At 39.7% G+C, this 12,755-nt stretch overlaps 1 protein-coding gene across 1 annotated transcript in view; it reads right to left on the bottom strand.

Annotated features, from left to right (window-relative positions):
* The window catches only part of KANSL1L (KAT8 regulatory NSL complex subunit 1 like), a 46,678-nt gene extending 34,608 nt beyond the window's left edge, over nucleotides 1-12,070 (bottom strand). The window contains exons 1-2 of the mRNA XM_087704649.1: nucleotides 11,928-12,070; nucleotides 1,560-2,671 (exon numbers count right to left, since the gene is read on the bottom strand). Of these exons, the coding sequence (XP_087560775.1) occupies nucleotides 1,560-2,644 (1,085 nt within the window). The 5' untranslated portion in view covers nucleotides 2,645-2,671; nucleotides 11,928-12,070. The remainder of the gene's footprint in view (nucleotides 1-1,559; nucleotides 2,672-11,927) is intronic.
* Nucleotides 12,071-12,755: the final 685 nt, after the last annotated feature.

The following is a 12,755-nucleotide window of genomic DNA, read 5'->3' as shown; positions in this document are numbered from 1 at the left end:
TAAACAGCTAGTACAAAATTAGATGATTGCATCTACTATATATATATGTTAGCATAAAATCAGAACTAGATTATATGCAAACACCTATACATTGGACAAAACAAAACACTTACAGAAAATTTTGACATTCTCAACACAACACATATTATGCATGATTTTTTTTTACATTAAACCATTTTAATAACTATGTAAACATAGCTTAGAGAATTAACAACTGAACTTGCTTCACATGATATGCTTAATGCTAAACTAAAATTAAGAAAACAATGCACTATTTAACATTAAACTTCTTTTTAGCAGTTCTCTAGCAGTTATCAATCTATCATCTCTCTCTCTTTCTCTCTCTCTCAAAATCAGCCTGGAAGAACCATTTACAAGTCTAACTCTATAAAAATCAAAGCATCCCCTTCTTAGGATGTTTTCCTGTAATTTAAATACATTATTTCATATCCTATGCTCAGAAACAATGGAAAACAGATCTCGATAATCTTGTGTGTATCATCTTTCTCGTATCTGAAGATTATTCTATTATATTTCCCTTAGGTCTCAATTTCTCAAAGCTAAACAATTCTTAAATTATCATGATTTAGGTCTGAAATTTCTAGTCCCTTGATCATCCTTGGGTTTTTTTCTGAATCTGTTTCAGTTGTCTTACTCCTCATTAAAAAGTCATTCAATGCTTTAATTCTTATGATTTCCTGTAATATAACATCATCATAGTCACAGCATATTAGATCAACTCATATTTTTCTGTCTTTTTTTTGAGAGCATGAATTAGCAAATGTTACTTATACTCTGTATGGATCCTCCCAGGGGGGATACACACACACACTTAGAGTATGGGGAGAAAATGGATATCTGAGAACTTGTTATATGAAGGTTAAACAGTGAAGTTTAGACAAAATAATAAAACTCCTTTATTTTCTTGAGAGTAGACCTTGATAATTACAATATGTCCTAACTGCATTGAAGTCCCATAAAGATATATATATATATATATATATATATATATAGATAGATAGATAGATAGATAGATAGATAGATAGATAATAGATAGATATAGATATAGATATATAGAGATAGATAGATAGATAGATAGATAGATAGATAGATAGATAGATAGATAGATAGATAGATAGAGATAGATAGATAGATAGATAGATAGATAGATAGATAGATAGATAGATAGATATAGATATATACATACATACACACAAAAAAAAACTGGAGTATGGGGAGGAAATGGATATCTGAGAAGAAGTTATATGAAGATTAAACAGTGAAACTCAATTAGACAGAACCACAATTTCCCTTCATTCAGTATAAAATGTTTACTCATCTTCCCCATTTATTTACAAGCTGTCTTTCAAGTTTTCAGTCATTGGGTAACTTTACCATTTAGCAAAACTAGCTCAAAAGATCTGTATCTTGGCTTTGAGTTAATCATTAAGATAATAACTTAACTTTAATGCAGATTTTAAGTAGGAAGCATGAATTTGAGTATATAAAACTGTTAGCAGACCTGTAGCACTGATATTTTGAAATGTTTTAATGCTTACATTGGCACAGTTGTTTTTGAAATCTGCTCATCATCATCGTCACTTGAGCTGCTACAAGTTGCTTCAGAATCCAAACTTTCTTCCACTTGAGACAGCAGTTCTGCTGTAGAACAAGCAAACAGCTTGATTTCATCAGGTGCAGTATCCAAATTAGACAGTGTCTCTTTATTCCTACTAGCTTCTAGGGTGTTCTCAACTTTAACCATAGTACATTTTTCATAGTTTCCATCCAAAAGATTGTTTGTATCATGAAAAGCTTTCATTCTCCGCAGCTGATGTTTCACAAAGCATTTCATCTGCTGGTCACAGTGTTTGACAATATGCTTTGCCAACAAAATTTGCAAGTGTTTCTGACTTCTTTTGGCCCGGTTTAACAAAGTCTGTTGCTTGTTTACACACTGAAGTAACCGAAAATTTAATTCCTGTTCTTTGCTGCCAGGATTGCAATTTATTGTTACTTCTGGGGCGTCATGGAATATTTGATGGAACATATCTCCTTTTTTTGTCTCAGGATTAACAAATAAAGCCTTGCCACAAAAGCCATTTCTTCGATACCACTTATAGTTTGGAAACTGCTGTTCTTCTGTGCTCTTCAATTCAGTTAAGTGGAAATCCAGTAATCTCTCTGTTTCCAGAAAGCTTTTCCTTGTTCCTGATAAAACATCCCCTCTAACCGATACTCCAGATTCTGAATTAATACTCTGATTGAAATGTGTATTAATGCTGTTACATACAGGATTTTTCAACTTGGAGCAATTATGCTCTTCTAAGTTCTTCTGGATACAATTGTTATTGTTTACACTGAATGTTAAATTAGGACTCAATAATAAAGAACAATGCTTAGGCGACTGGGGATCAAAATATTTTAAGTTAAAGCAATCAATATTGTGGTTTACCTGAGAACCAGGTAACCCCAAAATAGAACAAGAAAAACTTGTGGCAGAATCGTCATTTATCTTCTCTTTTACTGGTCTAGTACTTTCCATTGCTAGTGCTTCACTGGACTCCATCTCTCTTGAAGGTAAAGATGATGATAAATATACACCATGACTTTTCATTGCTTTCTCTTGGACAGCAGGTGTCATAGCTGTGGTAAATTGCTTACAGCAAACCTGTAATAAAAGGAAACAATAAGTAAGAAAATTTGAATAATATCAGAAAGAAGTTCAACAAATCCAGCTTTTGCCAACTTGGGCATCCTCCATATTTTGGGGCTTCTATAAGTATCAACAATAGCCATGGTGACTGAGTAATTCTCGGAAATGAAGGCCTAATTTCTGGAGAACATCTTTGTAGGATCAAGTTAACAAATATCTCTTCCATGACATATTCTGATATTTACTTTTCTACCGATTTCCTTCTAATATAATAATGACTAGAGTTCCATATATCTGTAAACTGAATTACATATTATTCAAAATTGAATGCTGTTGATTATGAAAAGTCAAAATTAATGAGAATCTTAATAAACACACTTATTAATGGCATGAATGCATATATACTTATTTCTAAGTAAACTTGAATATAATTGCACTGCCACTACATTATTAAACTTATTTATTTGAAAGAAAGTCCAACCGAAATAAATTATTTTTTCTTAATAAATTGGACAAGGTTAAAAAAAAAATATTGTATAATATTCTATGACATACTACAAACTGTTTAGGATAATAATGATGCTGCTAACACAAAGCATATTTGTAAGTTGTAAGCCTATATTTTAAAAGGATAGATCAAAAAGATTGCAACAACATTTCATGTAATATCACTTTATGAGTGTATTAAGAATTCTAGTTTTGTGTATATTTATAAAATACCAGCTTGTGTAAAGAATACAAAAAAGGGGAGAAAGTAAACCATTGGCATTCCCCATCCCCATGAAAATGTATTATAAGACTATAGCCATTTTTCCATTAGGTAAAGATAAAGATTCCCCTCACACATATGTGCTAGTCATTCCCGACTCTAGAGGCAGTGCTCATCACCCAGCACTGTCTGAAGATGTCTCTGTGGTCATGTGGCATGACTAAACACCAAAGGCGCACAAAGGACTGTTACTTTCCCACCAAGGTGGTCCCTATTTTTCTACTTGCATTTTTTACATGCTTTCGAATTCCTAGGTTGGCAGAAGCTAGGACAAGTAATGGGAGCTCACTCCATTACACAGTGATAGGGATTCGAACCACCCAACAGCCGACCTTTCTGATCGACAAACTCAGTGTCTTATCCACTGAGCCACCGCGTCCCTGTTCTATTAGCTCTTCAAAACACATTGATTCCAGTGAAACAATCTCAAAATTTTAAAAACTGTGAGATATCTTATTTAGAAGACTACTTCAGCTTATAATATTTCTTTAAAGCTCCATTTTCATAATCAGAATGTTACTGGGAATCTGAGAAAAAGAACAGTCTCGAGGGAGAAAGCAAGCAGGTTACATAGGGTTACTGTGACAGAACTGATATTGTTGGCATATATTGGCAAGGTGGTAAAATCTACTTGATTTAGTAAGAAACCCTAGTAATAACACACCTGGAATACTGCAACCAATTTTGATCACCGCACTACAAAGAAGATTTTGGGACTTTGGAAAAAGTTCAGAAAAGAGCAATTAAGATGATCAAAGGCCTCGAGACTAAACATATGAAGAACAGCTCCAGGTTTTGGTTTGGCTAATCCAAAGAAAATAAGAATTAGGGGTGACGTGATAGCAGTATTTGAGGGGCTGCCACAAAGAAGAGGGGGTCAAATTGTTCTCCAGAGCACCAAATGGCAGGACAAGAAAACAATGGTTGGAAACTAATCAAAGAGAGAAGCAACCTGAAAATAAGGAGAAGCTTCCTAACAGTGAGGACAATTAACCAGTGCAACAGCTTGCATTCAGGAATCGTGGGCATTCCATTACGGGAGGTTTTAAAGAAGAGACTAGACCAGTGATGGCAAAACTTTTATGGCTCGTGTGCTAAAAGCGGGGGGAGTGCAGGGGGGGGTCGTGTGTGGGCACAACCCCAGCATGCACGTGCACATGACCAGTGCTCCCCCTCCATTTTTGGTGTGCTTTTTTTCACCCTCCCCAGGCTCCAGAGACTTTATAGGAGCCTGGGGAGGGCGAAAAGAGCCTCCCCCTCCCCGCCCCCCGGAGGTAAAAAACCGCCCCTATGGGCAAACCGGAAGTTCGGGAACGGACTTTGGGTGTGCTTGTAGGGCCGGTTTTACCTCTCCGGAGCCTTCAGGAGGCTTTCCTGAAGGCTCAGGAGGGCAAAAAACGACCCTACGAGCAAACCGGAAGTTTTTTGTCCTCCAAGAGCCTTCAGGGGCCTTCCGGAGCTTCCATGAAGGCTCCGGAGGGGAAAAACACGACTCTACGAGCAACTTCCGGTTTACTCGTAGGGTCGTTTTTTGCTCTCCGGAGCCTTCAGGGAAGCCTCCTGAAGGCTCCGGGGGGCTAAAACCAGCCCTACAAGCAAACCGGAAATATGTTTCGGTTTGCCCTTAGGTCTGGTTTTTTGTGCTCCAGAGGCTTCAGGGAAGCTCCTGAAGCCTCTAGAGGGCAAAAAATGGCCTCAAAAAAAGCATGAATATATCTAAACTCCTGCACAAATAAATTCCAAGTTCCATAGCAACAAAGAGAGGTAGTACTTCCAGCACTGAGCACCAATGGCTCAGAATAAGCAGGGCAGTCTGATACATATTTCTGACACGCATGCAAAATGACATGCATAAAAGTGTCCTTCAGATTTAACAGACATCTCCTTGTAAAATATAAGTTTTATGCTTTACATCAGTGGTAGTCAACCTGGTCCCTACCGCCCACTAGTGGGCGTTCCAGCTTTCATGGTGGGCGGTGGAGGGGGGGTTTGCTGTAACTCTGCTTTATAGATTTTATAAAGTAAAGTTACTTCCCTACTTTATAAATCACCATTACTGTGGAACCGGTGGGCGGTTATAAAATTTTACTACTAACAGAGATACAAAAGTGGGCGGTAGGTATAAAAAGGTTGACTACCCCTGCTTTACATAGTCATAGACCTGGGTTATCTGCAGAACTGTACATACTGGTGAAGTCTAGCATTTTTATCTGAAAATGACTAGTTTATTAGAGCTTACAATGAAATTATAGTAAAATTATATAATAAATTATTCATTTATTATTTTAGATATTCCAAGTTCCACAGCAACAAAGAGAGGTAGTACTTTGAGTAGTACCATGGGAAAGCATTTATTTAAGGTAAAATTATTGCTTAAGCTTTTTTTATAATAAGAACAGTTGGCTAAAGTTGTGGTGGCCAAACTGTGCTCATGGGATATTTTAAGTTGTTGAGGGAAACTCATCAATACTATACTAGACATCTCTTCCACACATGGAAGGGAGCTGACATCCATTGGAAGGCTGCTCCTTCAGCCACTAGATATGAGGAGGAGCTGATTTTTTAAAAAAAAAAAGAATTTCAGCTCCTGAGAGACAGTGAAGATGGGTGGGGAAGCCCAACACAAGTCATGTATGAGTGTCTTTTCACTCAGGAACTGAAAAACCTGCTTGGATTTTGACAGGGAGGACTTTCAGCTCCTGACCGGGGAGACCCTGCAGTAAGGAAAGAAGTGTGGGATACTTCAAGGGATGGGAGTGAGGCCATGGGTTGTCCAGCACATGACCTGTCTTTCCCTTAAGGAGTGAAAATCCTGTTTGGATTTTGGCAGAAAGGATTTTCGGCTCCTGAGTGGAGCTTCCAAGGTATTATCCCTTCTGAGGGGCAATCACGTTCCTTACCTGGACCCTGTCTGCTTAACAACCTGCATGATGGCTTAATGACTGCAACTGGAAGGGCCAGGATTACCACCACTGAGTGAAGTAGTCACGTGCTATCTAGATTAATTACTGTTCTGCTCAACAACCAAGATTCTAGTTCCAATTGTGGTTGCTAAGCGAGACTACCTGTACCATCTCTTTTCAAGTTTTCTTTGCTTCTTTCTCCATCATTCAAACTATTCTTCTATTCAATCTGGGGTCAATTTTTCTCTTGCAGCCACATCCAGGGAGGTTGCCTATGATCCCATGGACCTTAAACTTCTTGATAATATTAGCAAGCTTGGTCACAGATACACGAAGGTCTTTAGGGAACATTGTATAGCCTTTACCTTTACTATGCTCGGCTATTACCTTCTTCCTTTCCTCCTCGGGCAACTCTCTGCTTTTCTTTATCTTGTCCATGTTCACTATGCTGCACACAATGATACAAAATGCTCGAGTGAGCACATCACAAAAACTAAGATTTATAATCTCTGCCAATATCAATATCCATTTGGTGTCAACGATCTAAAAGCTCTATGAAAACAAGGGATTGACCTGGTTTCAGTTAACTGGGTCACAAGAAATTTCATAGGAAACCTTTACTTTGAAAGACTAACAAAAATAATCTTAATAAAGTGGATGGTACATATTTTTTTAATTTTCAGGAATCAGAAGTTTAACTCAAACATGTAGGAAACTATTAGTTCAAGGTTTTTCAAATTATGTTTTGTGAAACTGTAGCGTTCTCTCCCCTGCATCTTTGCTCAGGAGTGAAAATCTGCTGGGATTTCGTCTCCCTTTCGTCTGCAATGGCTGGCTGAAAAATCAGCCTCCCGAAGGATGTCAGCTTCCTTCCATGGACCCAAACTAGATCCCAGAGCCTGAAAAAGTTTGACAACCCCTGCACTACCTGACACACAATTTTTGAATATGTTGAATCACAAATTATAATACCTCAATCAAGACCAAAGGCTGGTGAGATTATGAGTCATTCTTGGAAAAATATTCAGATGGCACCACACAGTGATGGTATGCTGCCGGTTTGCACCGGTTCAGGTGAACTGGTAGTGGCGGAAGCACAAGGCTCCGCCCACCCACCCTGATGTCATCAAAGACCTTCTGTGCAGGCACGCTAACTCCCGCTACCGAATCGGTAGTGAAGAAAATAGAATACCATCTTTGGTATCGCAAACAACAAACAATATCTTAAACTTATGAACTTATCTGATTAGTTCAAAATTTATGAAAATAATATCATTACAATTTATTACTATTCTATCTTATTTGGATTTAACTGTATTTCATACTCTGTAAATTCCTACATATGCTATTGACATAATTCAGAATAGAAACATAAGCATTCCCATATTTCTAAATATGACACCTCTACCTTCAAAATAATTTTCACTTTTTAGAAGACAAAACTGTGATACTAAATAGAAAGGTATCACAGCCCACAACTTACAAATATTCATTTAGTGATCATTCAGAGTTACAATGACACTGAAAAAAAGTGACTTATGACTAGTTTTGACACTTATGACTGTTGCAGTATCCCAATGGTAACATGATCAAAAATTGGATGCTTGGCAGTTGGCATGTATGTATGACAGTTGCACTGTCCAGAGTCATGTGATCACCATTTGTGATCACCTTTCCAGCCAGCTTCCAACAAGCAAAGTCAATGGGGGAAGCTATTCACTTTATGACTGCAGGATTCATTTAACAACTGCAGTGATTCACTTAACTACTTTGACAAAAAAGTTCATAAATTGGGGCAAAACTCAGGTAACTACTGCCTTGCTTAGCAACGGAAATTTTGAGCTCACCACCTGACATGTTAAAGGAAGGTTGAACATAAAAAAATTGTCAGATCAATCTGATTTCTACTTAAGGAGCTTGGTTAGTAAATTGATAGATATTTATTTTAATCCTTGGAGGAATGGTGATGTTCAGCACATATGCATAAATAAAAACACTAATTCAACACAACATTACAGCATTGGATAGTTAACAAGTTCCATATTTTGAACTCATGTCACATATCCAGCAAGTTAACTACTGAAATAGAGTAACACATAGGCAGATCAATTCACTCAACAAATACATATTTTAGCAAATAATTTATGCTATTTTAACTGCATTTGCTAAAATGTATCAATTACAGTTTCCAGATAACAGAATTTCCCATTTGGGAAGAACACAAAAGCAGAAATTCAAACCTGAGAGATATTGTCAAATTAGCAATATGATTCTAACAAATGAAAGAATCTGATCGAACACTGATTTACTTCTGGAAAGTTAGTAAGTTTTTCTCTCTTACACCACGTTTTTAGATTTAGTTGGACAAATAAACAAGGAGAGAGGAAGGGAAGAAAGGAAGGGAGGGAAGAAGGATAGAAGAGAAGGAAGCAAGTAAAGAAGAAAGAAGAGAGACATTTCTGACCCTTCCTGCCAGTTTCCCCAAGCAAAGTCAATGGCGAAGCTGGTAGGAAGTCCGCCACCGCACAACTCCCAATGCAATTTTTTTGCTCACTTATAGTCATTCTCTTTCTCTGTTTATATAAGGAAATATCTCTGAAATAATAATCCAACATGCCATGGGGTTATCTAGTTTAAACCAAGTATGAGTTGTCCTTTTTAGAATATTCACAGGTTACATGTCTGCCTCATCCATGCCCCAAATATGCAACAGCAATCTCTTTTTTTCTGTTTTGTCTTCATGTCACTGTCTTCATCCAGTCTATGCCTGCATCGCCTTAAACATCCTTAGTTGCAAGTGTTAAAAGTAGCCTTCCTTCCTATACCTTGACATTATTTTGGCCCTTATTCTGGTACATTTCATCAATCATTGTTCATAGCAAGTCATGTGATATTTTGGGGGTGGGATCAGTACTTGCTAGTCAATAAGGTTGGTTCAAGACTCTCTCTTTTGATACCTGGTGTTGTGTTCTTAAACCACTGTTTGAACACTAGGACAGCCTGGTTCTTTCAAACTGGGTTCTCTCCCTAAATCCACAGGGACCTTGTGCCAATCTCCAGTTTGGAGGGCTGGACTGGTCCAAATAGAAGCTGGTCCGGCAGTGGTAACAGAGAGACCACACAGTGAATTAGGAGAGTAGTCGTCTTCTGTTTCATGGGGCAACTCTCTTTGCACACTGAACCAAAAGGAACCTTTCAACCTAACTTACTTGAACAAATCTGGAGGAGTTTTTAACAGTTGGTTAATCAACCAATTTAGCCATCTTTCAAACCTTACCTCCCCTGCCAACCCCAGCTCAATCTCACATCAAGGGGATGCGGAATATTCCCCCACTGGTTGGCGATATTTGGTGGAAGGGAACAAAACTGGAAGGAATCCACCAATTCCCGCCCATAAGCGAGGACAACGTGCATAAGATAGGATAGGGATTGCAAGCAGGACCAGCATATTACAGTATAAGCAAGTATTTTGTTAGCTGGTGGACAGCTGTTTCAATGGGCTGCGTTTAATAAGAGTCCTCCGAATCTATTTTCAAACAGCAGCAAAGCATCCAGTTTCATACAATCCCATGTTTCTACTTATGAAGAGAGGTAACTTCAGTGAAATAGAAATGAACCTCTGCCGACAATCACCTGTGCTTTCTTTTTTATAAAATTTTTTATTAGTTTTATTTAAAAAAAACACAAAAACATCATCTTTCATTACATCTTGTAGAAAGCGTATCCATAGGTCACAAGTACATTTCGTGCCTTCTGTCCACAATCACATATATATTCCGTTCAGTTTAAACTGTATACGTTAAAAAAATTATATATTTTACTATCACCATACGACAATTTTCATTTGGTTAAGATTTCAAAAAACACAACCACCTGCTAGTATTTTTTTTCCCCTTCCCCCAGTTCCAGTCAATATGCCATATCTTTACATCTTTATAACATATTCTAAGGAAAAAATAAAATAAAGTCAATTAGTAGGACATCTAACATTTCTCTCTCTCTAACACAAGTGTTTCTCAACCTTGGCTACTTGAAGATGTCCGGACTTCAACTCCCAGAATTCCCCAGCCAGCATTCGCTGGCTGGGGAATTCTGGGAGTTAAAGTCTGGACATCTTCAAGTTGCCAAGGTTGAGAAACACTGTCTTAAGAGAAGTTCTCTCAAACACTTGCTTGCCCATTTAATAGATCATCCTTAAAAATCATACTTCTATGCTTATGCCACTTTCCAGTGGGCACCCTATTTCAAATAAAATAAAGCTGCAACCAGCTTTTCTGTCACGTAATCCTCCACAACACACTTTAAGCCAATTTAATTTTCAAGATTATCTTCCATACTGCAGATCTATTGAATATTAAAATACACTTAGCATACGGTTTGAGTTGAAGTCCAGACATCTTCAAGTTGCCAAGGTTGAGAAACACTGCTCTAACTTATCTTTGTTATTGTTATAGCTGGGCTGTTGACCTCATTGTTAAGCTCCAGCCCCGATTAGAACGAATGCGTGTCTTGTCTATTTTTCAACTATCCTTTTTATTATTATTATTTTCCTTTTCTTTCTTCTTTTGTAAGCCGCCCGGAGTCCCTTTGGGATTGGGTGGCATATAAATTTTAACAATAAATAAATAAATAAATAAATCATAAATAAATAAATAAATAAATAGTTAACTAAGGGTTATTGGAGACGAAGGGATTGGGCAGCATATAAATTTTAACAATAAATAAATCATAAATAAATAAATAAATAAATAAATAAATAAATAAATAATTAACTAAGGGTTATTGGAGACTAAGGGATTGGGCGGCATATAAATTTTAACAATAAATAAATCATAAATAGATAAATAAATAAATAAATAAATAGTTAACTAAGGGTTATTGGAGACGAAGGGATTGGGCGGCATATAAATTTTAACAATCAATCAATCAATCAATCGTTAACTAAGGGTTATTTACGTTTTTCTCTCCTCTTCTCTCTGTGCTTTTTTTTTTAAGCTTCCCTCTTCCCCCCCGCCCCCCGTAGCCAAGGTAGAGCTGGATCAAGTTCGAGCCCGCCCAGGACTCAACTCTTCTAAAAAAAACTACGAAGCCAAACGATGCTTCCCAAAACCTGAGTCTCTCCTCCTACTACCTCCATCCTAAACATACGCATGTGCACGCACGCGCATGCGCGCGCTCATGAAAAAAAAAACGGACCCCTCCCTCGCGCCAGCGAGCCAAGCCTCTTTCCCCGCGCCCCGCCCTCAGGGCGCGAGGCCCGCAGCCCCTCCTCCTCCTCCTCCCCCCTCACCGGAGCCCGCCCTCCCCTCCTCCCTCCCTCACATTCCTTGGGCGCCGCCACGCCCTCCGCCATCCCGCCTCCGCCCCCTTCCTCCTCCCCCGCCCCCCCCCGCATCCCTACCGCCTTCTCCTCACTTCAGTGCCGTTACGGCGCTGGCTCAGAACTCGTCCTCGCGCTCGCCCCCCTCGAGCGAAAGGCGGGAGGGGGGGAAGGAGAACGCCCGCCGGGGAGTCTCAACCGTCTCTTTTCTCAAATTCCCGAGCGGAAAAAGCGACGAGCCCCCCGCCTCATCTCCCCTCACCCCAAGCACCGACTCGCCTGCAAACTCCATCCGCCCCGTCCGTTGACGGGCTGCTTCTCCTCCTCCGGTTGCCTCAGCTTCGCAGAGCCCGGTTCACCAAAAAAAACCACGAAAGCAGCGGCGCCTCCCTCGTCCCTCCCCGTCCCGCTCGGCGACTCCGCTCGACTCCCGCTCCCCCCCCTCCCCTCAACAGCCGCTCCGCTCAAGTTGCCTCAGCAGCGCAAAGCACATCAGGGAGCGGGCGGGAGTTTGGGCGGGGCAACCGAGGCCCTTGCTCGGACTCGGCCGCCCACGCCAGCCAATGGGAAGCTAAGGTGGGCGGCGCCATGCAAATTAGAACCCTGCAGGATTCTGGGAACTCAGCCGATGTCTTTGTGGAGTCAGTTTTGAACTTGAGCTTCGTCCCGTCCAGCTGCTCCCTTCTCGGTTCTCATTGTTGCGCATTCGTGCATTAAGCACCGTTAAAGCGCTTAACATCGTAGCCGAATGAATGCCAAGCACGAGGTGGAGGCAGCAGCATCGTCGATCCGTTGCTTTTCCGCCGTGTACAGTTAAGGGCATCCTTAAATGCTAACTGGCTGAAGACTTCTGGCTCCTTCAAAAGGCTGGAGGGGTTAATAGTGATCAAAACTCCGTGCCCTTTTTTTCTGTTTGCAGGTGTTTTATTGTTCTACATAAAGACTTCAAGTGACTCTTACTGTGCAATGCAGAATTATAGCAATAGCAGTTAGGCTTATATACCGCTTCATGGGGCTTTCAGCCCTCTCTAAGCGGTTTACAGAGTCAGCATGTTGCCCCCAACAACAATCCGGGTCCTCATTTTACCCACCTCGGAAGGATGGAAG

The sequence above is a fragment of the Thamnophis sirtalis genome, unplaced genomic scaffold, assembly GCF_051295495.1.
Source record: "Thamnophis sirtalis isolate CommonGarterSnake01/CBP01778 unplaced genomic scaffold, rThaSir2_p1.2 scaffold_1, whole genome shotgun sequence".
Classification (NCBI taxonomy): domain Eukaryota; kingdom Metazoa; phylum Chordata; class Lepidosauria; order Squamata; family Natricidae; genus Thamnophis; species Thamnophis sirtalis.
The sequence above is the reverse complement of the archived record's forward strand: the minus strand, read 5'-3'. Positions and strand labels throughout refer to the sequence as shown.